The following is a 27,810-nucleotide window of genomic DNA, read 5'->3' as shown; positions in this document are numbered from 1 at the left end:
TAATCCACCGAGACTCTCTCACCGAAACGAATCAAGCCTCTTTCACTACTACCAAAATCATCGTTGAGTTCTGCGGTGTCCATTCGTCGTCTTCTTCTTCTTCTTCTTCTCAAGTCTCAACAAGAGACTTCAAGGAAGACACCCTCTCGAAGAAAAGCAAGAAGTGTTGACAAACAATGGCTGCTGCTTCAGCTGCTCTGATCAATCCGCTGACACCCTCTCTTTGCAACTCCAAATCTGAGATCCTTGCGGACTCTTCTCGGACTTTGAAACGAGCCTGGATGGGCCAGGCTATATCTTTGAGGCTGAGGAACAAGAATTTTGGCAGCAGGAGGCTGCCTTCAGGTTGCTCTGTCGTGTGCAAGGCCGTGTCTGTGAAGGCCCCAACAGAGATCGAAGGTCTCAACATTGCCGAGGATGTTACTCAGGTCAGATAAAAACCCATTTCTTCTTATTCTTGAAGATAAATTTGAGAATTATCTGATTCTGAGATGTATGTTACTAACGTGAATAATTATGTTGCTTTTAGGAACTATTAGTAGGAATTGTGTGGTGGATTGTTTCTCCTTTATTGACGTTTGAGCTTTTGAGTTGGAGAATTTCGATTGGTTCCTGCTGATTACTGAACGTTTTAGAGTCGGTGGATACGTCATTCGTGTTCTTTATTGCATATTTCATTGTAATTATAGTTGGTTGTTCTGATTTACTTAACAAGAAAATTATAATTGGTTGTTCTTGTTATTCGGAAATTTCAATATTGATGTAAATGTCATTCAAATCCGCCAATTTATTATTTTTGTTAATTTTTAGAATATGAAGTGCGTCATTTGATTTGTTGAGAATATGAATGGGAATTGGCAGATATTTCATGCATGGCATTTGAAAAAGTAATTGGAAGGAACTTATATATTTATATAATATCGTTGAATCTTAGTATTATTTTGTGGTTTTTTTTTTGATAAGTATAGTATTATTTTGTGGCTATTGATAAGGTGAACTGTTACTGTAATTATTGTAGCAAAGTCTGGGGGTGAATTTACTGGCGAATGAGGATGAAAACTACTGCTTTTTAAAATCATTTTGAGTTAGTTGTTATGTTGACCAGTAAAAAGAGCGACTTCTTACTTCTTATGTTACTTTATTGAGTTCTTGGTGAGAATAATTGATGATTTCTGAAATAATTGATGAGATAATGATGTGGGTTGATATTTTTTTAAGTTATTTTTGAAAATATGATGAGAATGTAGTTTTACTTATTTATTTATTTTAAATTTTTTTTTTGATAAGTAAACGATATTATTGACAACAATGGGCAAAGCCCAAGTACACAAGATGTTATACAAGAGACAAAAACCTATCTAGGTCACAGAAGTGAGAACAAGAAAATCATGTAAATTAAGACCATTAAAATCTATAGCTATGACCCATAGAAATAAAGTACGGAGAAATAAAGATCGAAGCTCCTCTAGAGTCCGCTCCTTATCTTCAAATGTCCGATCGTTACGCTCTCGCCATATGCACCACATAATACAGATAGGGATCATCTTCCACACAGCTTTGATTTGTGTAGCACCTCCCAGAAATGTCCAGTTGGCCAATAACTCAACCACTGTGACAGACATTACCCAATTTAATTATACTCGGCTGAGCACTTCGATCCACAAGGCTCTAGTTATCTCACAATGTAGCAAGAGATGATCCACTGACTCACTGGCTTTCTTGCACATACAACACTAATCTAAGATAACAATTCGGTGCTTCCTCAGATTATCGGTTGTCAGAATCTTGTCTAAAGCAGCTGTCCAAGTGAAGAAAAGTGCTTTGGGAGGGGCCTTATTCCTCTAAATACTTCCGTGTTTGCAATCGACCACCGATTTCCATAAGGCTTCCGGTTCCATACTATATCTCCATAGCCACTTCCCGAGTAAGGCCCTATTGAAAATTCTCATATTTTTTATCCCCAATCCATCAGAAGAAATTGGTCTGCACACATTGTCCCAACTGACTAAATGGAAGTTGAATTCGTTCCCCATCCCGCTCCATAAGAAATCACGATGGAGTTTTTCATTTTTTTCGCCACAAGCTGGAATTGGAAATAGAGATAGGAAATAAGTTGGTAAGTTAGAAAGAGTACTCTTGATTAGAGTCAACCAGCTTGCTTTCGATAAGTAATATCTCTTCCATCCTGCCAATCTTCGCTCTATCTTCTCAATAACTGAATCCCAAATAGAAAGAGCCTGTTAGGCTGCCCCCAGTGGTAATCCCAAGTATTTTTATAGGAAGAGAGGCGACCTTTCACCCCACTGTACTGGCTAGATGTCGAGTGTTGCTGACATTCCCGACCGGCACTAGCTCTGATTTATCAAAGTTCACTCTCAAGCCTGACGTTGCTTCGAAGCATAATAAGAGTGCCTTTAGTGCCTTGAGTTGATCTTGATCTGCCTCGCAGAAAAATAATGTGTCATCTGCAAATAAAATGTGAGAAATAGATAGACAGCCCCTATTGGGGTCACCTACTAAAAATCCAGTCACAAAACTATTTCTAACCACGGCCAAAAACATCCGACTAAGGGCCTCCATAATAACAACAAAGAGAAGTGGGGACAACGGATCTCTTTGTCTTAGGCCACACGAACTGCTGAAGAAACCAGCTGAGCTGCCATTAATCAGAATTGAGAACTTTGCCATAGAGATGCACCATCTAATCCACTTACACCATTTCTCCCCAAAACCACATCTCTCCAACAAAAGAGAAGGAAGCTCCAGTTTACATGGTCATATGTCTTTTCCATGTCTAACTTACAAATAATCCTTGCAATCCTAGACTTTAATCTGCTATCCAAACATTTATTGGCTATAAGGACTGAATCCTAAATTTGACGACCCCTTACAAATGTATTTTGCAGCTTCGTGATTATCTTGCCTAAAACCTCTCCTAACCTGTTTGCAAGCACCTTTGAGATAATTTTGTATACCCCATTTATGAGGCTAGTGAGACTATCTTTCACCTCCAAAGCGCCGCTCTTCTTTGGGATCAAAGCAATAAAAGTAGTATTTAGGCTCTTCTCAACCTTCCCAGCTGAAAACAATTCCCGAAATACATTCATTATATCCTCCTTCACTACTTCCCAACATGCTTGGAAGAAACCCATCGAGAAACCGTCTGGACCTGGTGCTTTGTCATTAGCCATTCCTCTTACTATATCAAAGACCTCCCCCTCCTCAAAAGACCTCTCCAACCAAGACGCAATTTGTGGTTCAGCAAGTCCATCAGGTTTTGGCCTCCACCCCTCTCATTCTGTAAACAACTGTTCATAGAAATCCACCACGTGATCCCAGATCATAGGAGCTTCCGTGCTACCATTAATATTCAACATCTCAATGGTATCATATCTCCTATGAGAATTGGCCACCTTGTGGAAGAATTTTGTACATCAATTCCCTTCCTTCAACCATAATACTCGACTTCTGACTCCAAAGATCTCCTCTAGAGAAAGAACTTTCTCCAACTCTGATGTCAACTCTGTCTTTCGCACTATTTCTTCAAGGGCGAGGGCTTTATCCTCAAGTATTCTCTCAAAACCATGTAATTCCTCCACTAATGCTTTCTTGCACTCCCTTATGTCACCAAATGATTGAAAGTTCCAAAGTTTTAAATCATTCTTTAAAACTTTTAGTTTACCTACAAGTATATAAGAAGGAGTACCATAAAACTAATAAGATGACCACCAATTTCTTACCCTATCCACAAAGCCTTCACTCTTAAGCCACATATTTTCAAACTTAAAATATTGACGTCCGCCTTGGATACCACCACCATCCAACATAATGGGAAAGTGATCCAAGCAAAGGTGAGGCAACCTCTTCTGACACACCTCCAGGTAATGGATTTCCCAATCTGGCGAGATTAGGAATCTGTTCAGCCGAGCCCACGTCTAATTATTGGACCAAGTGAAAGAGCCCCCAATGAGGGAAGATCCACCAAGTTCATGTAAAAAATACATGCTGAAAAATTTGTCATCACTGGGCGCAACCGATTGTCTCCGGATCTTTCACTAGGGAACCTTATGATGTTAAAATCTCCTCCTATGCACCAGAGGAGGTCTCACCAACTATGTAATGCAGCAAATTCTTCCCATAATAACCTTTTAATACTGTCAACATTCGGCCCATAAACACCTGCAAAAGCCCACAAAAAGTTATCTTCCACAGCTTTAAAGGAATAGGTCACTGTGTACTCCCCAACAAAATCCTCCATTTTCTCCACCACCCTTCTATCCCACATCACTAAGATATCACCTGAAGCCCCGTTCGAAGGCAAATAAACCCAATCTGCATAAGTCTAGCTCCAATCACTTCACACTACTCTTCTAGACACCAATTGCAACTTTGTTTCTTGTAAACAAATTATGTCCCCCTCCATACCCGAAGCAAGTTTTTTATGCGAAGACGCTTATTTGCCTCATTCAACCCACGAACGTTCCAAGACATGATTTTCGGCTTCATAGAGGATATATAATTCCCTTCCCTTTGGATCTATCGCGGCTTGAGCTACCCTCATAGTTCAAGAATCATTTGAGTCTCGTAAGCTCCCGTTGTTTCTTGGTCTCAAAATTTTTAGACTGAGAGTGACTTACCTCAATGGCGGTGAGAAGAGCCATAAATTGTTCCTTAAACCCCACACAATGTTGAATGTCCTTTACCTTTTGAAGCACCAAGTCAAACACATTGAACTCGTATGTTAACTCACAGTTCAGAGGAAAAGGCTCCCCTTCTCCTCCCCCACCAAACAGATTTTTGGCCTCCCGTTCGACCACAATATCCTCAGTGATCTCCACATCATTGCCAAAGGAGTTGTTAATGGTGTATTAGGAACCATCACCACCTCACCTCCACCATGGTAAGGCATCTGAAAAAGCCCCACGTCACTATCCATATTGAACTCCATGCTCAACTCGCCTTCGCCGGAGGAGGTAGAGGTTCCAGTGTGCCTATCGACAATTTCTGGCCACGTTGGATCGAAGAAGGGGCTTTCGACGACAATATCTCCTCTGTATCCTTGTTTAGCAGTGACGCCGGCGTCTCCACCACCATCGCCGGGGTTTTCTGGGCCACCGTCGATCGTCCCACCTTAGGCCTCCGTGCTTTCGCAGGTTTCTTCGGCACGGGTGTGATGATTCCATTGTTGTGGACCAGTATGTTCCTCCATTGCATATCCTCCCATACAGGCTGAGACTTGGGCTCGGGCCCTGTTGTGTGAGGCCTAGCCCCAACATTATTACCCTGATGTAACGGGCCAAGGCCCTTGTTAAGTGGGTCAGCTCCCACAAACATACCCCTGCTAGGTCCATCTCTTGCCGAGCCCATCTCTACTCTTATAAGCCAATCCACTTTGGATTTTAGTGAAATCAATTGGGACTTTATGTCTAGTAGAGAGGTGAGAGCCTCCCCTCCTGCCATGACACCTAAGGGTCTGCCACCACCACCCTGCTTTGTACTAGGTGAAGCTCTCTGTAAGATCTGTGTCCCATGCCTTGCTTTGCAACAGTACTGCTCTGTCGTCGTCCCTTATACGCAGAACACTGGGTTCCTCCACCATCAGTGCCTTCCTAAAGGAGCGAAACTGTGGCTGCGCCTTCAACTCCTTTGGCTTCAGAGTTCCTTCCTTGTGAGTGGTCTTCCCATCATTAATAAATTCCCATAGAGCCTCCCCCCATCCTCTTCCACCCTCTGCCCTCCTCCTCAGGAACGAAAGTAAAGTTCCTCCTACCACCACCACCGCGATGTAACGACCTCGAATATTCGAACACCGTTGCGCAATAAAGTTGCGGCTACCTTCCCTGACTGTGGTGAAATAGTCTCTTTTTTCATCCTTCATGCAGGCTTCCATGGCCTTAGCCAACCATTGCACTGTTGGAGGACCCAAAACCACCCTTGACACCACCCTCCAGCTTCTTTTTGTAATAACCAGACGACCCCCCTCCTTCACAAATGAAAAAGCTTTTGATTCTATTACAATATCTTTTGAAAACACCTGAGAACACACCAACACCCAGAAAAACTCAAGACGCGCCGTCATAGACCACCCAAATACAGCAGTGAAAATAAGAGGTTTTCCATCGTCACGGGAAAAAGAGAAAAATCGTACGGAGAGAAAAATTCTAACAGGAAATTCCAAAATTTATCAGAAGAAATTTTGGGTCTTTTTAAAATTACCAACTTAGATGTGGGTCTTTTGAATTTTGGGGTACTTTGTGATATTGTTGGTCCAGTTAATTCTTACATTAGTTTCGGATATTCAGCTTCAATGACTATATCACAACGATAAAGGTTGTTTGTGTTTTTATTTTTTTATAGGTGTAATGTGCTTATTGATTTTGGTTTTTAACTGGTTCTCAGGCAAATGAGCTCAGCTCAAACATATCTCCCCACCTTGTAAGAATAGGTTTTTGGGTGAAGGCGTGAGTTGGAGACCCAATGGCGAAACTAACCAATCAAAATAGGAAAAAATGTAATCTCCTGATGCTAATTGTGTTTTCAAGAATTCATGGGGGCAGGGGGGTGTCAGTACGATACTCGTATATTTGAAAACGAATTCTTGAATATAATAATGTGTGTTGTTAAGAAGAAAGCTTCTTTAAACCTTTAATGTGAAATTTTTTGGATGTACTATTTTGATCCAGGCTTCTCCTACTTTAGGCAGAATTGCACTTTAAAAGTGAATATGTAAACGATGAAGTGGGTCATTTCTTTCATTAATATCTTTTTAGAAAGATAGAAAAGAGCAATAATTTTCACTTATAAGACATTTTCATAAAAAATAAAATAAATAAATTAAGATAATAATTTACTGCAGAAAAATGAAATTTTTAGATTTCTAAAAACTTCATATATATGGATACCTTGTGTTAACTTGACATTGAGGTCCATTCTTGCTATGCTTGAGCTACTTTCAGGGTTAAATCAATATATGAATAATGTAAGGATCGTCAAAATTTGAAGAGCTTTCAATGATTTTTTGAAGTTATGTTCATTATGCAGATTTATTTTGTGAGTGTCATTATATATCTGCAGAGTAGAATGCTCGTCTTGTTAGTTTCTTTCACGTTTCAAAAATCAGAATTTGGTTTCTCAATTTTTTTTCTTATCGTCTGAGGTCATAAAGAAGTGCTTCTAATGATATTTAGATGTTGGCTTATATGCTACTGTGACCATATCTATTTGCTCTGAAATGTTTCTCATGGAACTGAGTATACTTATATCATGGAACATCCAGAACAAGTGTATTAATATTCTAGGGAATGCCAGCACCTCCAATCATGGCTAGGTTGAGGTGTCTTGACATTGTTCAGGCCAATCTTGCCACAAAGCTCTTGTCAACACCTTTACTGCATGATACAGAGCAATGTGGCAGGGATGAACCACAATCTTGTACTGTAAGGTGGTAAAATAAGTTACATTAGTGGCAAGTAATAGCTATTTGTCAAAGTTCAAAACTTCTATTGTTGCTAAAGTATAAAGCCCGTTGCCCTCTTTTATTGTATTCACTATATCCATCTATCAAAGCACCAATTATAGTCATTTAGTTTCTTACTTACATGTTGCATTGATTGCATTGTGACACAGTTAATTGGAAAAACCCCAATGGTTTACCTGAACAACATTGTGAAGGGGTCTGTAGCCAATATCGCTGCCAAGCTTGAGATCATGGAGCCATGTTGTAGTGTCAAGGACAGGTAAGGAAGATAAAAATTCTACTCTAGGTATTAAACCTCTATGGGCATGTTGTAGTGGTGACGAGGTATGAGGATAGAATAGACAGCTTGAATGGCCTACTTTGAGAGTTATTTGGACATATCATTATTAATTACAGCTTTCTGGTAGTTTCCTATAAATAGTTGAAGTTTTTTAGGTATTCCAGGAAGTCCGATTGTCCATATTATCTGATCATGTGGGTTTTCCCCCCAAAATGTAGCCTTCTGACCTAACAGGTGCCCAATTTAGACAGCTAATATTAGTCAGTTATAGTGAATTAGGAGCCATATGTCGTATTTAAGGCTCAAAAAGGTTTCTACTTTACTGTGAGAATCATATGATCTGGTCCATTTGAAAGGCTAATATCCTAGTTTTCTGTCCTTGGAACTTAGGATCAGACTTATAGACACTGGTGTTTAATATTTTAATCAAGCACTCTGAAATTTTGCTGCAGGATTGGTTACAGTATGATAACTGATGCTGAACAAAAGGGACTGATAACACCTGGAAAGGTAAGTAGATACAACTCAAGCATTGTTGAGTTTTAATACAACAGAACTACCCTATGGCTTTTGCCGTTTAGAAACTTAGGCTGAAACTTTTCCTTCTTATAAAACAAGGCTCCTTGATTGGCAACCTCAGGAACAATTAACTTGACATTCAATGCTAACTCACCTGCACTATGCAAATTTCGCTTAGTCTCTCTTGCATAGCTTACCGTTTTGAGATAGCTGTTTCCTTTCACATATTTTGTAGAGCATTCTGGTTGAACCTACTAGTGGAAACACAGGCATTGGTCTTGCATTTATTGCAGCTTCAAGAGGATATAGACTCATCTTAACAATGCCAGCATCAATGAGTTTAGAAAGAAGGGTTCTTTTGAAAGCATTTGGGGCTGAGCTTGTTTTGACCGAATCAGCAAAGGGAATGAAGGGGGCAGTTCAAAAGGCTGAAGAGATTTTGAAAAGCACACCAAATGCCTACATGCTTCAGCAATTTGACAATCCTGCTAACCCCAAGGTTTGTGATCACGGTACCCACTCATGACTTGTTACACCTTATAATTATCTTTGAGTATTTGTTTCTATTCTTTCATTGCTTTGTACCGCTACTTTGCGGCCATGGACTTGGTGTATATCGAATACAAAGGTTGAGAAAACTCATGTAACTGGGGAGAGGATGCCAGATATATGCATATATTCTAAATATATTTATGTTGTATATCAAAATCATGGACTTTGTAGTTCTAGCAGGCAAATGCCTTTGGGGATGTGTATGGTTAACAGAGTGGCTGTAGGATCCCTCTAAGAGTTCTCCCTGTGTTGGACTTATGAAATTATTTCAATCACCTTACATCCTATGTATAATATATATTTGCCTATCAAGATTATGGCACTATCTTGCTAGCGTTGCAGGTCTCTATATAGCATTGCAAAACACCACCTTGCATGGGTAGAATGGTCAAGGGTCCATTCTAGATGGTCACCAGTGATAACTAAGCCACAAACTTCCTGATTACATTTTTTTTGGACAATATTATTTCTTAATCACATAAAGAAGGTGATGATGATGATGAATGATTATTTACTAATGAAATATGTACTAGTGATGTAAATGATGCCAGACCTGCTCAAAATGGAAGAAAACTATTGGTTTTGGTCAATTATCAGGCAGCCAGGAAGATGATACGGTTATTATTTTAGATAAAGTCACTACAGAAAGATCACGCTATTAGGATAATGCTTTGTCCTAGGGATCTTGTATGTAGTTATATAATGTGGCCTTTGATACGGTGAGATATACAATTTAGAAATTGACGTTTTGCACGTTCAGATACACTATGAGACAACTGGACCAGAAATCTGGGAAGATACACGAGGCAAGGTGGATATATTCATAGCAGGCATTGGAACTGGTGGAACCATTTCTGGTGTTGGGCGGTTCCTCAAACAGAAAAATCCTAAAATAAAGGTAAAAAGTTGTCAAACCTATAGGACATTTGTCTTATTTTTTACCAATAAAAAGGTAAAAAAGATGCATTTATCTTGTTTTCATAAGTCATATGGCGGGCATGGAGAGTTCCATGGGTTTTGTGGTATATGGTTGCCTTAATAGCGGAAAAAATGCTTTGAAAGAAAAGGGATGTATTCTTTTACCTGGCTATTTATTTATTCTATTTGAGCATTCTCATTTGACCCATGCTTTATCAGGTAATTGGCATAGAACCTTTAGAAAGCAACATACTTTCAGGTGGAAAACCTGGTAAGACAACAAATAAGCTTTCTGACTATTATCAATTAAATCTAATTATCTTTAATAGTTTCTAATTCTTACTTATTTTACTTATTCTGATATTACCATTCAAATGCAGGTCCTCATAAAATTCAAGGAATTGGAGCTGGCTTTGTGCCCAGGAATTTGGATCAAGAACTAGTCGATGAAGTCATAGAGGTCGAGTCTTATTTCTAGAATATGTGGTGCTCCAGTGCTCCTTCAATTCGATTATCTATGCTTTTTTTTTTTTTCCAACTTTATTTGCTAGGGAGGTTTTGGAATCTCCTCAACCCATGGATAGTTGACAACCCCAAGACCATGTGATGGGACTTCTGCTGTTTTGAGCTTTAGAAGTTTTGATTCTCCTAAAATGAAAAGTTCTACCTATAAAAAAAATTATGTTAAAATAAAAAAAAATCTTAATCTTGCATTTCTCTACCATTGTGACTTTTGGCTCTTGTTTAAGTGATAACTATTTAAATGGATTCTAGTTTGTTTGGCATGGTAATATTCGTAAATGCTAACTTTCAGGTCATGCCTATTTTTATGTTACAGATCATAATTGTATTTGGGCCATGCTTTTTGCTATTCTAAATATAATTCTGATTACTGGTAAAAAAAATAGTTACATATCATATTGTCAACTAATAATTATCTTTGTTGCTGCTATTCAAGGCAGCTGACAGTAGCTTAGACATGGTCATTTTTTGTCAGGAAAATTAAGACTGGATGTGTCTAATAAATCTTATAGAACTTTATTTCTGTACATAAACGTTCAATAACATGATGCATAGGAATTACGGCTTTGCCTATACATGAATATGGGCCACCTTTAGTCATACGCATACATGTTGATTTTCTTTAGTATGTTCTTCTTGCCACTGCAGTATTCAAAAGCAAAAGGATAGGAAATCCCATTTAAGCTTAGAGTTTATCGTCTAGTATTTATCATAAATGCAACTGTTTTGTGTGTTTACCATTACTCATTTCTCACATGCTGTGAATTTGGCAGATATCTAGTGAAGAAGCTGTTGAAACTGCAAAGCAGTTAGCACTCCAGGAAGGCTTGTTGGTTAGTGCTTTTTCTTAATCTTTTCAACCAATTAAAATTTCAGATGAAGAAGAAATTGGGACAGTATGCTCTGGTGTTGACATGCGCCCCTCTGCATTCCCTTGGATGCCCTAGGATCTAAAGTTTTTGTTCTAACCAGAAAAAAAGAGAGATGAAACCAGAACAAGAGGATTGAACAGATAGTCTTTCATATTAGGTTTAGTAATCAATTAGATGAACCCTGTACTTCTTCAACCTACCCATAGGTCAGTCGTATTTAATTAATCAGAAAATGACCAACAGAATATAATATAAATTAAGGCGGCAAATGGTTATTTTTACCCTATTCTGTAGTATCATCCAGTTGTGATAAAATAGCACGTTCTCACTCATAGTGATTGGAAGTGGTGGCATGTTGTCTATGTTTTGTGAGAGAGAGAGAGAGAGAGAGAGAGAGAGAGAGATGATACTCTCAGGTTTTATTAAAAAATAGGTGCTTGTATCCATGTCTGGGGATGGATATTTATGTATTAATGTATGTATGCATGTACTTGTCTGCTAAATTATTGTTCTTTCCTCACATGGTTTCCTTACTAATCAGGTGGGGATCTCTTCTGGGGCAGCAGCTGCTGCCGCACTGATGGTTGGAAAGAGACCTGAGAATGCAGGGAAGCTCATTGCGGTATGTCCCTTTTTTCTAAATGAAACTAGTAGGAAATGTAATCCATCTTCAGTGAGCTGCAGCATTAGAAAGAAGAAATGAGCCCACTGTGGAAAATTGTAACATCACTTAGGCAATAAAAAACCCACTTTCATTGTTAAAGAGTTACATGGAATCCATAGGTTTGCTGGTATTAGGTAACAAGGCATACTTGTGGAACCCTTGGATAAAACTTTTCGAGAAAACAGAGATTGTCCTAAATGATTAATTATTACTGAACCTTGTCTAACAGCATAAGCTATACATGGTCTCCTTTTTTTGGTTACTTCTTTATTTATTTTTGAATTTGGTTGGGGAGGTGGGGATAATGCTCCTATGGTAAGAAAATTGTTATGAGCTCTTTGATTAATGTCAAGTATAAAGCTAAAACGAAGTTTCCATCCAGCATTCTTGCAAGACAGGTTGATCCCTTGTTAATAATATACACACTAGTTTGTGCATGTGCTGGAAGGGTATTGTAGCTAACTTGTCATGGACTAGGTATGTGTGACTATTTGTCCTTTGTCAAAACTCTTGTGCTGGTAAATATCTGGAGTGCATTTGTCAGATACATGATCCGGACACAAATGATGAGATTGCTCTGATCTATGCTTTGAGTAACATGAAGTTTCTGTGAAGCATGCCATCAAGCAGGATCTTGAATCGTTTAATAATATCTAAATAGGTTCATTTACATTATCAAGAAGATCAGAGTGAAGTTGCTATTGTCTCTTTCTTCATCAAACATGTATGGATCTGTGTCTATAGAGGCTGTCAGATACATATCATAAACATATTTTTTCCATCTAAATGGGTATTTTTTTTTTTTGGTGGGGGGGGGGGGGGGGGGGGGCGGTTTGGGGGTGATGCAGGTGATTTTAATATGGCTATGTTTAGGCTTTGGTTGTTGCCATGTTGGAGGCACCTTTCACACCAGAAAAACATAAACTGTAGTTGTTTATCAGAGAACTAGAGTTATGGTTTAAGACTTGCATTCAAAGTCCATATGGTTAAACCTTTCTAGATTTGTGCATTTGTATGTTTCTAGCCTTTTGTAGCAACTTGTATGCGTCACCTTCTATTATTTACCATATTTTCTAGACATACGAAGTGGCTGTCACTGATTGTTTTCATTTTATCCTGTAAGATATAGAACTGAATTTTTTCAACCGAAGATGACCTAAAAGTAATTCCCAACAAAGATGTCCTAGAAGGAATAACAAGTGTAAGGATATCCTTTCTGGCTGTTGACCGAAATTAAACATAGTTGGGATTCATAGTTGCAATGAGTGTTAGGAAGTGCGGGCATGCATTGGTAGCTTTAATTCAATGCAAAGTTGGAAAAATGAACTTTCTGGATGAACCAATACTCTTCTCTTCAGGAACCACCACCCAAAGCCATCAGTCAGGTTTCGGGGGCCTGTCTGACTTTCCTAAATAGCATCCCATTTAATTTTTGGTGCCCGATTTCATCTTTGAAAGATTTTGCACTGCTGTTGACATACTTCACTGATAGTTCCATTTTTATTTATTCTTTATCAACAATGTATTCTAAATGTAGTACATGTAGTTGTTTTGGGGCCAAAAATGGGTCAGTCATATGTGAAGCTGCTCAGCTCTGTGGGTTCGGGCTTGTTTATATGGCATCTTGCCAAACCGATAAAGTACTTTCGCAGCTGTAATAGGCTGGCTTGTTTTCTTCATTAGTGAAATGTTCTGCGGCCCTGCAATCTAAAATGTTTTTCATATGAACTTGTTTCCAAAGAGGGAGAAGTGGTTAAAGATTAAAGTACTGTAGTTAACACATCATGAATTGCTCAATTTGTAGTTTAAGCAATTATGCTCAGATTCTTTGTTCTCTTCTCAGCACTGGGGCTCATGAAGCTATCTATGTTGTGGGAATATGCTGTTAAAATATTTATTTAGTTGTTCTGAATAACCCTTGTCTCCATTGCCATACCTCTCATCTAATTTGGGAATTCAAAATTCTTGTAGGTTGTGTTTCCCAGCTTTGGCGAACGATATCTGTCCTCTGTTCTTTTCCAGTCGATCAGGGAAGAATGTGAGAAAATGCAACCCGAGCCTTGAATCATGTTTTTTCTATGTATCTTCACATTTGCCCTATCATCCGTAATGTGCACCATAGATGTGATCTGAGTCTTAACAGCTGTGACTGGTTTGCTCCTCTATGAATGGTAATTGCCTAGAAATTGTGTACCCCAGTGGATGGTGTGCTTGAATCTCTTCTTCTAGTCAATTACATTGGTTCTCAATACAAAGAATGAAAGTCCCCATTTTTCTAAGTATGATACTCTGCTACTCTCTGCTACTACTTGTAGTCCTCACCATTGAATAAATTACACTGCTCTAGCATTATATGAAAACACGTGAAACTAATTTTTGAAATTTGTGAGAATTTATAGGCATGGCCAACGAGAAAACAATGGGAAAGAATTTGAAAAGTGGATGAAGTGACCATCTTCTTTCTTTTTCTCGCATGAAGTAAACAAATGGTGGGATCAGGGTGGTTAATTGTACTTGAGTTTTTACATTTATAAATTGAGATAAACTTTCGAACATTAAATATTTGAGAATAAAAACTCTAATTACATATTTCTATAAAAAAGAACCTATCTCCTTCTTCATAGAAAGAGAATCTCTCTCCTCCTTTCTAAAAAGTTCAAATCACTCTTAAGTACTTCCGCCGGAGGGGAGGGGGAGAGTTGTGTGAATATGCTTTCCACCTTCCTCTCCATCTCTATTTCATTTCCACTACTATTGTGTGAATATGCTTCCATGGTAGTTTTTTTTTTTCCTCCCCTCCATCGGTTCGGTTTTCGTCAAATCTATTGCACTTCGGCTACCATCAGTCGACACGCGCCCCACCACGCAACCATATTGCCGTCGATCTATTGGGACGACGCTGAATCGTGCCAAAAATCTAGACGTGTGACCCTCACGCGCGACTTGTTTCCTCCCATGGTCTTTACATGCTGCCACGCCTCGACGACTCCGTTAGCCACACACGTCGTACCAGCAGATTCTCCACCTCACCTTCCAACCATTAGTGCGTAGCCTTTACGCGCTACTATAGATGAGCGGGAAGACAAATAATTCTTTGCAAATCAGTCCATTTGATATCAATTTTTCTACTATATTATCGTTTTTCCTAATTGATGATTTTGAAAAAGAGACTACGGATCTTTCTAAAAAATATCTCAAAATAAAAAACTGCAGTATACCAATAGCTTACACCGCCTTTATCGATGGCTTATTTAAAAACTATATTTTAAGATGACGCTCTCATTATAGGATATGAGTGGAAACCAAGAAATTAGTTTCAAAATCTATTTTATTTTCCTTTTTCTATTACTTTTATACTATGATTATTGTACTTGATGTTTATTGAAGAACCTCACATTCTCCTCATGTATCATCTTTTCACTTTTTAATAAAATTCATTTGCTTAAACAAAATTACATATTTCTATCAATCTCTCGTTAAATTTCTATCAATCTCTCGTTAAAAAACTAATGTGAAGGATTGCTATGTAATGTCACGTGTCAATCTTCAATTGATTGACGCGATATACTGTGCCACATGTCAGCTAAATGAAGAATGGTACATTACATACTAGACTGACACGTTTGAATCTATTCAATAGTTTTCTAATTGAAAATTGATGGAAGTATTTGATTGTGGATTTTTTATTCTCGAGTATTAATATTGGAAAAGTGAAATATGTATCCCCGATTTGTAAAAACGTGAAAATAAAAGCACTGATTTAAAATTGAGATGAAAAATTAGTGAATGATAGTGAAATAATTTAAGTTAAGATATTTTAGGTTATATTTAGATAGTGAAGTAATTTCAAATATTCTGTAAATAGTAATGAAAAAATAATGATAGAATATTGAATAATAATGAATAATAAAAAAAGTAATAACAAAATAATGAATAATAGTAGAGTATTTTGAATTGAGAAAACCTGCTGACCGGTTGGGCTTCTAAGCCGTTAAAATAGCCCACTAATTAGAAGCGGATACGTACGCATTTCATCTTTATTTTCATGGGACCGCATCTCACCCGATTCTTTGTTTTCCACTCATCTTTTTTCTCTCTTTCATCCAGAAGAACTCTTGTGAATCAGAACCCCCTCTCGCAACACGAATGCCACCCCCTCACCTCTCTCGCGACGGTGCTGCGAATACCACCCCCCTCGCGACTGTGGCAAGGAGACGGACAGCCCCAGCCCCCACAACCATGGCTTTGAAGACGGACAACCCCAGCCCCCTCTCGCGACAGATCCAGAAACTCTAGAATGGTTCGATTTTTCTCTCCCTCAAGATTCTTCTTCTTCGATTCTCTCTTCACATCATTCACTACTTTGGGCTAGAATATTCTTCATATGAAATCACTACTTATAATTTCAGTAATTATTCTCTAGTTCATTTTTCAGTTTGGGGGTCCAGTAAGATGAGTTACGGCAGTAGTGACAACGGAGCCCGCCTCAGTGCACTGCCACCAAGCACGTCGCCCAAGACGAAGCTTAGTTCCACAGCCACCATCTCATTCCGACGCCGACCATCTGTTACCAAGTAAGAAAATTTTCAGACCACCTAACCCACACAAATTGAGCACCGTCGTTGGCCACAGATTTCGCACCACCCCAGTCAGCAACTTACGATTTCGCACCAAAAAGACCCAAACAAGCTTTCAGGTGCCATTAGGTACCAATAATTTACAATTAATTAGGGCTTCCCGTCAATAATAAAAATTGATAAATCAAACTCCTTGAAATGAGATTAAGAAGAGAAATCCTATAGGAAAGAAGATTTAAAAAAAAAAAAAAAAAACACGAAGTTGAGAAATTTTGAAGACGGAGAGAGAGATTATTGATAGAGAAAGATGAGAAATACACTGCACGGGTCAAGCGCCATCACTTTCTGGGTCTCCATCACCGTATGAAAGTTCGAGGCACACGACAGGGATGAAGACGAAGAAATTACAATTGTGGCAGGGCTAATCGTGTGTGGCTACAACTATTTTACTTTTGGTGTAAATTGTGACGTGGCTGCTTTTAATTGGAGGGCTATTTATTAGATATAAACAGCCGGACCGCTTAGAAGCAGTTCTGTTTTGAATTAGGCATAATTCATAATACTCCACTATCCAAACTAGACCTTAGAGTATTAGTAGTGAACTAGGCATAATCAAAATTTAGTTAAGATTTGACTTGCTTAAAATGCATCCACATCAAACTCAACATATATACATAAATTTTAACTTTCATGCTATTGACTAGCCGAATGTAGCTAGCCCAAATTACTGGCCAAATCATTTTTTCACAATAAAATATTATTTTCGCTTGAGACCATTATTCCCATGCTCAACCTTTTTCTCCACGAAACAGCTCCTCAAGCATTAATACATGAAACTTGAACAAAGATTTGTTGGCGTTGCTAAACTCTCCTCAAAACAGCTCGTCTGCCACTGTTGACCTCCACGAACACTGGAGTTGCTGAACTCTACCCTTTTTTTTTTTTTGGTTATTTTATTCATGCAAAGGAGAGTCACAGAATTCTATTAAACACGAGAATGTTTTGAGGGCTTCCCAACCTCCATACAAACTTCAAAAAAGCTTTGATAAAATTCCAGATGATTCCTTTCTTCCCTTCTCCCCTACTAAGTACCCATACATTCCTTCCCATAACAGACTAACATGTAAAAAGACTAAACTAACCTTCTAACAAACATAATATCTCTACCCAAAACACAGAGTTTTATCAAAGTAAAATACTAGCATTAGCACTACAAAACTGTGCTGTTTCAGTCATCCCAAATGACGCCGTCACAGTCAGGTTCATAACATGTTTCTATTTGGGTTTTTCTTTTGGGTTGTTGATTTTTCCAGCTTCTCAACACATATCGGAGTAATGTTTATATGATTTCGATTGTTGTTTCCAACTTCTTTTGGACTGTTTTTCTTTTGGGTTGTTGTGTCAAGTTTCGATTCAACTTTTGGTTGTTGATTTGAGATATCTTTTTGGTTGAACTACGAGATTTTGTTGGCTAAAATATGAGATTTGCTGCTCCTAATGGCATTTCCTTCCTCTGTTATGCTAATTTTTTTCTGGAACTAGCACTAGAAACTAGAAAGGTATATCTTTTATGCTTGTAATTATGAGAGCAACACTAGAAGTATCCATTGTTATTTGCCAACCAAGTGTTTGTGTAAATGTGAAAGAGAGACTAAACTTCTTCACAGTTATTTCTTGTCCATTTGGTAATTCACCCTGACAAAATAAATAGGCACACACGATCAATTTGTATCTTCCATTCAGTAAAGACTTGTAGATTAGGAGCAGCTGACCCACGTTTCCTAACCTAAATGTATCTTCAACACCATTTGTCACCCTCTTTCTTCGATCGGCAATCATCTTTGAATACGCCTGACAAAATAGAAGAAAATCTAGAACCATTTCTTAACTGTTCTTTTTTCTTTTTCCATTTCAGTTTCTATTTCAAGTGTAGGGCAAGTTGACACTGGATTATGTATGCTTTTCTGCCAATTGTTCATCTTTAATGATCATATTATGTAAAATTACGCATGCCATCATAATATCGTTGAGCATTTCAACATGAAAAATCTGTGCAGGTCCATGAACTAAAGCAAATCGTGTTTGAAGCACACTAAAAGTAAGCTCTACATTCTTCCTTGCGGACTCTTGGGAAGCAACAAAGTATTTTTTCTTGTTTCCTTGGGGAGCTGAGATGGTTTTAATAACTATTACCCATTGCGAATAAATGTCATCAGCAAGATAGTATCTCATTGCATAGTTATGACCATTAATTTTGTAATTGACAGTTAGAGTACACCCTTGAGCAATGTCAGAAAATATAAATGATCTATCAAACACACTTATATCATTATGAGACTTAGGTAATCCAAACAACGCATGCCAAACCCATAGATCGTAAGAAGCCACTATTTCTAAAACAATTGTTGGTTCGTAGATATGATTAGAGTACATACCATGCCTAGTAGTTGAACAGTTCTTCCAATTCCAATTCCAATGCCAAGTAGTAATCTAGCAATGTCATCATTGTTGGGTTTCTTTAAGTACTCTTCAGAAAAAATTGAAACAACTTCTTTAACAAAAAAATTTAGGCTTCTTAATGCAGTAGTCTCTTCAATCTTTAAGTATTCATCCATAAAATCAGTCATGACATCATATGCAAGCATCCTTAAAGCAGCTGTAATCTTTTGAAGGGAAGAAAAATCAAGCCTTCCAAAACCGTCTTGTCTCTGAACAAAATAAGATTCATGGGCTTCTACCGCAACTTGGATACGAAGAAATAGAGAACGACTCATTCAAAAGTTCATTCAAAATTATTTATGAGGATAGATTGGAGGATCAACAAAATAGTCCGAAAAAGATTTTGGTGGGCTTGCAATCAATCTCGCCTAATGAATCTATGTGATTTTTTAGAAGAACCACGTGAGCTTGATCATTCTTCTTCTAGAACAAGTTGTCTCGGTATCTCAAACTCTTCATCAGAATCTGAATTGATAAGTGCCATTTGTGAAAAAGTGAACGATCCATTGAGAGAAAATGAAAAAAAAAAATGGTTTCACAGAAAAACTTGAGTTGAAGTGAATAAAATTGTTGAGAAAATGTTATATTTTATAGTGGAAGAATATAACTGTTGGAGAAATGTAGCCCTTAAAAAAAATATCCATTGGAAGAATATGACCGTTGTAAAAAAAAAAAAGACCGTTAAAAAATTATATCCGTTGAAATAATATGAACGTTAGAAAATTAATATGTACTTTTTTAATAACGAATAAATATTTAATTATCATAAGAATTAAAATAAATAAAAATTTCAAAATCAATATTTTAATAGAATAGTAATAGATTTAAAGAGTTTGTTATTTAATGTTGTTCAAAAGTGGCTAGCTAAATTAGAAAAAGTGAATTTTCTAGTCTAATTCTGGCTAAAGAATGGCTAGGTCACTACTAATGCTCTTATGGGGTGTTGGAAAAGGGGAGAGAAAAAACTTAATAATTAAAATATTATAATTTTTGTTTTATGATTTGAGAAAGTTAAATTATTTTTTGTATTTTGTTTGAAAATTTAGAAAAATTATAAAAATTAGACAATAATTAGATAAAAAAGATTAGGATAATTTGAAATTGAAATAGGTATGTATTTAAATGATGTTTGAACATTCAGACGAGCCATTAGTCTTTTTAAAAGGCAAAACAAATGCTTTGGTTCTTTATAAGGTGTTTCCCAATTGAATAATGAAGAGACCGGGCGACCATAGTGTGCATTTGGAAGTACAATTATTTTCCCAACCAATGATTGATCGTAAATCACATGGATTTTTCTACTCGCACGTGTGTATTTGTTTTCACGTATGTTTATTATGCACTCTTGTTTGTTTTTAAATGAAAACAGATTCATTTTTTTATTCATCTATTAATCATTTGATACTACATTAATATAAAATAATGAATAACGTCTTTTAATTTAAAAAAACATGATCTCTTCAAAAAAAAAAAAATGTAAAAAAAATGATCCTCATAAACATTAATTTGTCGTACACGTAAAGCATTTTTTGAATAAAAAAAAAAAAAGGAGAAGAATATTCCTCGAAATCGCGTATTATAAAGTCTCAACTGTTCGTATAATTTATAAAGTCACATGTAGTTAATAAATTAAGTAAAAAAATCACATGTCTAATCTTTGCATTAATTTGCATGAATGATATTGATGTATAGGCCTTAGATTAATATAGAAAAGGTAGGAGGTCACCAACCTAAACTTAGCTTGGCTACATATATAGACAGAAGGAATGAGAATCGACCAGAAACTGTTCAAATTTATTTATTTATTTATATTACTTAAGAGTAATATTAGATGCAGTTATAGATTATGTAGGTGCTTAACACTCCTTTTGAAAAAGAGAAATTAAGTTTTTAATGTGTTTTTCATATTTATTTACTTTTTTCAAAATAAATGCATGATACAAACCTTAATATATGAACACAGAACATCAGTGCTCAATGACAACAACTGTAAAACATATATAAATATAAATAATGCTACTATGCCGCCCCATTTTGCTCCATCATTTTGATCGCTCATGAATTTAATTTTTTTTTTTATAGTTTTTTTCTTTTACTTATTGATTAAGGAAGTGACTATTAGTGTATTGGTATTTTATATTTTTATTTTTTAAAAAATGTTTAAAAATATTAAAAAATATATGAATAAGAAAAATTAAAAAAGAAAATTTTGCCTAGGAGGCACACCCAGCGGCGGCAACCTAGTAGCACTCTATAAATATATGGCATCTACTCTATCAAAATGAGGACACAAAATAGGAAAAAGAAAAGGAGTAGTATGGGAACATGAGTACTTTATAAGGGTGATTAATTAATTGAAAAATACATGGAAAAAAAGAAAAAAAAAAAAAGCAATTTCTTTGATTATTAAAGATAGAGATTAGATAAAGAAATTGAGGACACCGGCCCTAAATTTGTTCGATCCCCTCAAAAGTATTGTAGGAAAATGAAGCGTGCATGCATGCATGAGAAGTCAACTGTTTTCGACCATATTCCAACGCGGTAGTCCAACATGAATCGATCTTGGGTCATTTTCAGAGGCCGTGTTTATTGATGTTTGTAAGTAGGAATTGTATGTTCAATTAATTATTATTTTCTTGATTTCGTCGGCCCTCAATTTTCTTTGATTGTCTCATTATAAATATCACGTGATCGATAAGACAAATAAAAGAATGAGAAATGGAAATTAAGCAAATGAATGTTTTGGTCCTGCATGTATTTCTTTGACCGATCAAACACTACACAACAAATAACATTTTTATTATTTGTAGACGAGTTATTTGTGATAAAAATAATTATTTGTGATGAATATAGAATCATTTTAATATAAATTAATAGTCATTTTCGTATGAAATAATACGGCAGCAATATTAAACAATTTTCTTGTAATGAAAATACACAGTTGATCAATCTGCCCGGTTTGGATACACAAAATTATCTCATATCATCATTATAACTTTTCTAAACTCTCATACAAAATATAATAAATAATTCATCTTTTTCAAATCTCAAAATAATAATTATATTAAAAAATTATATTTTAATAATATTTTATTCAACTTTAAATAAAAAATCTCATCTCATCTCATCTCATCTCATCTGAAATACATAACCTAGCGAGCCTCCAGGATTCTTGAAACATCGTTTTATTGACTAAAAATTAGGTGCTACAATACCATCTATGGTTGGATATTAAGTAGGATCGATAAGAAAAGAAAAGTCACTTGCAATAGGGCATGGGTAAGGGGCCCTACTCTTTTAGACGACCATTGTCTACAAAGTCTCCCTTACGAGTTTTTATATATAGCTGATGAATGGGAGGTTTAGATATACAAATCAAATTCACCATGCTGGTTATAGAATATTAGAGGAGATCAATATAATGATCCTATTAGGGTCAAGACAAGTCGAGTTCTAGTGAATAATGAATGAATTATAAACTCTATTCATCTAATTTTTATTTGAATACAAGTTGAATTTCAACTTATCAATTATCATTTAGTTGCATCTTATGTTCACGAATAGCTCATTAATTTTTTTAACTAGTTTGAACTTAACGACAATATTTAATTTGAAAAAATATACTATTTATGTTATATTTAATAACTTTTTACAAATTTGGATAAACACACTTTATGTTTTTGTAGATTTTATATATATATATATGTATATATATATATATATAATTATACATATAATCAAGGATTATATTATAAGGAATTAATCAAGGATTCAAAATACAACCCATATATATCATATCATGAACATGGTTTCTCTTATATTCTTAAATTCTTTTATATGAAATGTATTGTTTAATAAAGTATCAAAATCTTGCGTTCATGAATAGTTTATTTAATAATAGAACAAAACTCAATTCAATTTTAACGGAATCTCGAATGATTTCTCAAATAATTTTGTTTAATTACGAACCCTAAACAAAATATAACTAGCAGTTATTTATGAAATCAGCAAGCATGCAAATCCGTACTTAGGATCGATTTAGGAATATCAAGATAAAGTTGTACAAATTAGGTATGCTCGGTGAATGAGATGATATGATAATTTTGTGAATAGTAGTAAGATGATTTATGAATGGTAATAAGATAGTTTGAGTTAAGTATTTTTTAAGATTTGGGAAATGAGAGAAAAAAAAAGTTGAATAAAAAATAAAGAATATAATTTTTGTTTTTGAATTTGAAAAAATCGAATTGTTTTTTATTTTTTATTTAAAAATCTGGAAAAGTTGTAATGATTAGTTTGAAAAAATTATAATGATTTATTTGAAAGTATTTGTATTTAAGTGATACTTGAAAAAAAAATAAGATGAGATGAGATGAGATGTGATGAAATGAGATGAAAATGATTTCCAAACATGCCCTTAAGTCGGAAGGAATATTCATGGAGCTAGGTTTGAATATAAATGAAAAACTTAAGAAGCATTCACAATAAATAATACAATTAATTCAGTTAGTTCATTAATTTTAGGCCTGCACACCAAACCGTCCAAGCTAGATTTGGGCCCGACCCAACCCGTAGGGAAATCTAAACCATATTAACCCAGACTGACCCATAAAATTCGGGTCGGGTTGAAACCCGTCCTCCTCCTCCTCCTCCTCCTCCTCGTTCGTTCTACCATACACATTGGAAGGCAAAAAGATCCATTCTGATCTCATGTCGTAGCTTTAGCAGAAGGAAGAAGAAGATGGACCCTACTATAACCGTTGTTGATTAAGCTTTTGGTTTGCAATGCCTTCGAGGAATTTTTCTATCTTAATCAATCTCATAAATGGATAATAACGTAATAATATATTCCTGAGAAAAAAAAAAGAATAGAGAAAGGGAAATTGAAATCGAAATAGACGGACGAACCTATGTTTTAATACAAAAATCTGTGTTTTAATTCTACCATTTCATTATTCCTTCACAACCACTCCGATTTCATCAACCAAGCGCCATGCTGAAGAAATCTCTCTTCCTCTAGGAGCAGCAAGCTCGACTCGTTACTCGAGCAACACAATGCCGTGTCATGATCCGAGCTAGGTTGGAGCACCGGCACTCCTCCATCGCCTCCGTGTTGATTGCGAGGCATCTCCATCTCAACTTCACAAACAATGACGAAAAGCACTTCAATTCCTCGACGCTGAGCTTCCTCCTCTTAGTGGTAGTTGTTGAGCTCGCGACTACTGCCGCCATGGCCAGAGATGCACAAGCTTTGGTTCTCATGCCCACTTGTGCCACCTCCATCATTGCAATATCTAAGATTCCTCTATGGGTTGGTGGGCGTTGTTCTTTTTCTATGGGTGATCGGTTTCGACTGATGTTAGGGGTAATAAACCCAATAAGGGTTTGACCCATCGAACCTGATTTTAGTCAGTAGGCCCATGTTGGGCCTTTCGGATTGATTGGGCCAAGCCCTTTTATGCACAAGCCTAATTAATTTGTTCATACTTTATGTGCTTTTGTATCGCATTTATACTAACGAGTAATGATAGATACAAATTAATTTCAAAATAGACAAATTTTACAGATTTTATAGAAAGTGAGTCATACTGAAAAAGAATAGATTTTTCTATACATTTTATGATATAGTTTATTTTTTAAAATAGAACTATACGAAATTTATCTATTTAAAACTTATACAAATCATTACTCAAACAATTAAAGTGCATGCCTGCATGTTAAGGCCCCGGCAGGCACCCAAGAGAAAGAAATGCATCTCTAATAATAAATAAGATTTATAAATGATGCACATATATGAACATGACACGTGAGATTAATTAAAGAAAAGACAGGAACAAGCTCGCGCGATTGATGGATAGAAAAATCAAGAAAAACATTCTCTTGGATTTTTTTAAATTAAGGTGATAATTGGAGATAGGAATTCGATTTTTGGACATCCGATCCTTTACCATCAAACTACAAAGCTGTTGACAAATTCTCTTAAAATCTTAGCAAACGACTAGAATACCAAAACGTCATATATATATATATAGAAGCTGGAATTAAAGTCGACATTAAAAACGTGTATATATTATCTAATGTTAGATTAATTAAATTGAATACAAAGGTTAGATTAGTAACATGTGATTATAAGAAAAATGCTGTATCAAAATGAGCCTATATATTTTCTTTACAAATAGTCATTTTCCTTGCCACTAACTCGTCGTAAATAATTTTTTTCTTATAGTGACAATATTATATGTTTGCATATCCAAAAGAAAAAAAGCTTTAGATTTAAATATTTTTGTATTTAATTTACATTTAATATAGGTAAAAACTAAAAAGGTTTTGTTTCGATTATGCTATGTATTAATTATATTAAATACTAAAAAGGCTTCATATAAATTAATTAGTATTTAATATAATTAATACATTTAATTTCGATTATGCTATTACATTTAATTACTGATCCAAACTGCATATATACTTAATTAATATTTGAAATATTGGTATCGTGCATGAATTAAAATGTCACCCTGTCCACACGCAAAAGACAAGACAATGCATGCTAGCTTTTTTAGTTGAATCTTTTTTCCTCCCTAATTAGCGCTTTATTTCCCACGCTAATTAATTTAAATATATATATATATTAATAGAAAATCCTTAGGACCGGTCGGGCTGCTATTAGCCAAGTAACAACCTGTCAATCACATAATAACACGTAAGACTTCCATCACACTTATCATGAAGCATGACTACATTATAAAAGCACAAGCTCTTTTGCGCGATTTCCAGCCCCTTACCCCTTGCACCCCCTCGAAGTTGATTTCAGCCCCACGAATCGCACCAAAAGGAACCCCCCTTCGTCCAAGCTCAACCCAAAGAAACTGCCCCACAAATCGCACCCGAAGGAACCCCCCTTCGTCCAAGCTCAACATGAAGAAACTCCCCACAAATCGCACCCGAAGGAACCCCCCCTTCGTCCAAGCTCAACCCATCGGCATCGGCCCCCTTCAAAACCCTCCTTCGTCCAAGCTCAGCCCCTTCATCTTTTTTCTAGTGGAGTTTGGACTCACATGCTATATTTCTTAGCAGCATGCTGAGACATTTGAAAAAGAGCTCATAATGCCTTCAGATTTGGGCAGGCTCTGGTTTGGGCAGAGAGATTTTGACAAAATTGTTGTATATTCATTATGAGTAACTGTACAATGGGTGAGGGTTCATTTCGTTTACATGTATTAGAAGGGTGTGCATATTGATGCTTGTGTCTCCTGTCGAAGAGGTGGGATGGAAGCTAAAGAAAAGCATATCACCTACTGTGCCTGCTCTGTAAAAGTTGGGTGTATATATTCCTTAAATATGAGATGACGTTCTGCTATATATATTGATTAGTGCATTTGTTTCAAAATGTTACCTTGTGTTTTTTGTTGGTTGATTGACTGCACTTTCTTGGTTTTGCTGACATTGTTCCAAAGATGACAACTCTCTCTCTCACTCACTCACTCTCACATGTTGTTTGCCATTGCAGCTCCAAGAAGCAGATGTTGGGGATAGCTTAGAAAGCTGGAGGAGGTATGCTTGTTGCATGTAATAATTTCTGGGTTGAAAAATGTAAGTGGTCAGGGTCCCAATGATTTCTACTCACTTGTTGCAGTGTGGATAGGGTTGGCTGCTGCGTAAAGGGAGTATGACAATCTGGAAAGGAGGCTGCGGACCCCTTCATATAAATAAATAAATATATATAGGAAATCCTTAAGAAATCCACGTAGGAGAATTAATCTGGATTGATTCAATCACCCAAAATGCTCAATAAACTCAAGAATGACCAAGAAATTTAAGAGTGAACAAGAAGAATCTAGAGCACGAATGGAGAAGAAACTTTAATTTATGTATTATGTAGAAAACTGTTCTGAGAGTCATTACAGAGTAATCTACTAACTATATATACAACATGAAAAAGAATACAAGTGCAAACATGTGCAACAATAAGACTATTTACAATTAAGGGTCTATAAAACAAACTATTTTACAAAAACTATTTACATACTTCAATAGGTCAGACTGAGATTGGGGCGGTGCAAAGAGAGGCAACGAGGAAGAGAGGGGTGGTGTGATTTACAGAGGGGAGCATACATACGACCTTAATTTTCTGTGGTAGAGCGTATTTTCTTACGTGACTTGAATTGAACAGAATGTTGCTTTTGTGGAATTTACAGTCCGACCGTTAGAAGCGTTTTTGTATATTAATTGTTAGATGACCACGTTTGAGAAATTAAAGCTAGACAAACAAATGATTAACATTCCTTAATTAGTCTTAAGTAAGGAATATAATTAAGAAGTACATAAAACTATAGACAAAAAAATATATAATTTCAAAATAATTGAAGTGGCTGGCCAGGATTCAGATCAGCCGATATTAATATTCAACGGCACTCACAACCGTACAAAATTTCGGTTGATAAAGGCAATGACTTGGTCCACTTTCCTATCACAACCGTACAAAATTTCGTTCGTATAATAGTCAAAATAAATGCTCTGTCGGGTCTTCAAGAACTAGAAGAAGGTTTAGGTAGGTAGGTACTCTCCATCAAAAAAAAAAAAAAGGTCGGTAGGTACTACACGTAATTAACACTGGGCCAATTTTTTCTAAAAATCAAAACGGAATTCAACTGCACGTTGCCCTCTAAATTTTAATATTTATTATTGTATATGCGATTAATATTAAATACAGTTATAGATGATATAAACGTCGTATACTTATTTTAAAAATAAATATAATTTATTATTAAAAAATTAATTCTTTTATATAAATTTATATTTAATTATTTTTTTTATGTGCAACACATATTCATTATTATATGATTATAAATATCATTTATTTTATCGACCGTGGCATGCATGCACTTGCCTTATTTTATCTCCATATGGCATATTGCACCTCTCTCACTCCG

The 27,810-nt window shown here is 36.0% G+C and overlaps 1 protein-coding gene across 2 annotated transcripts; it reads left to right on the top strand.

The window, feature by feature from the left end:
• The first annotated feature begins 11 nt into the window (after positions 1 to 11).
• On the top strand, positions 12 to 27,724 carry LOC121246823 (cysteine synthase, chloroplastic/chromoplastic). 2 transcript variants are annotated; one of them, XM_041145112.1, is made up of 11 exons: positions 13 to 428; positions 7,627 to 7,736; positions 8,210 to 8,267; positions 8,512 to 8,775; positions 9,589 to 9,726; positions 9,966 to 10,017; positions 10,127 to 10,206; positions 11,042 to 11,101; positions 11,682 to 11,762; positions 13,776 to 13,885; positions 27,684 to 27,724. In XM_041145112.1, the coding sequence occupies exons 1-10, from the start codon at positions 177 to 179 to the stop codon at positions 13,866 to 13,868; spliced, it is 1,188 nt and encodes a 395-aa protein (XP_041001046.1). In that variant the 5' UTR covers positions 13 to 176; the 3' UTR covers positions 13,869 to 13,885; positions 27,684 to 27,724. The 2 variants fall into 2 exon arrangements, with proteins under 2 accessions (XP_041001047.1, XP_041001046.1); XM_041145113.1 differs by lacking the exons at positions 13,776 to 13,885; positions 27,684 to 27,724 and adding an exon at positions 12,349 to 12,589 and having other exon boundaries at positions 12 to 428.
• The last annotated feature ends 86 nt before the right edge of the window (positions 27,725 to 27,810 follow it).

Source organism: Juglans microcarpa x Juglans regia, chromosome 1S (assembly GCF_004785595.1).
Source record: "Juglans microcarpa x Juglans regia isolate MS1-56 chromosome 1S, Jm3101_v1.0, whole genome shotgun sequence".
NCBI lineage: Eukaryota > Viridiplantae > Streptophyta > Magnoliopsida > Fagales > Juglandaceae > Juglans > Juglans microcarpa x Juglans regia.
Note: the sequence above shows the minus strand (reverse complement) of the source record. Positions and strands in the feature narration are given on the sequence as shown.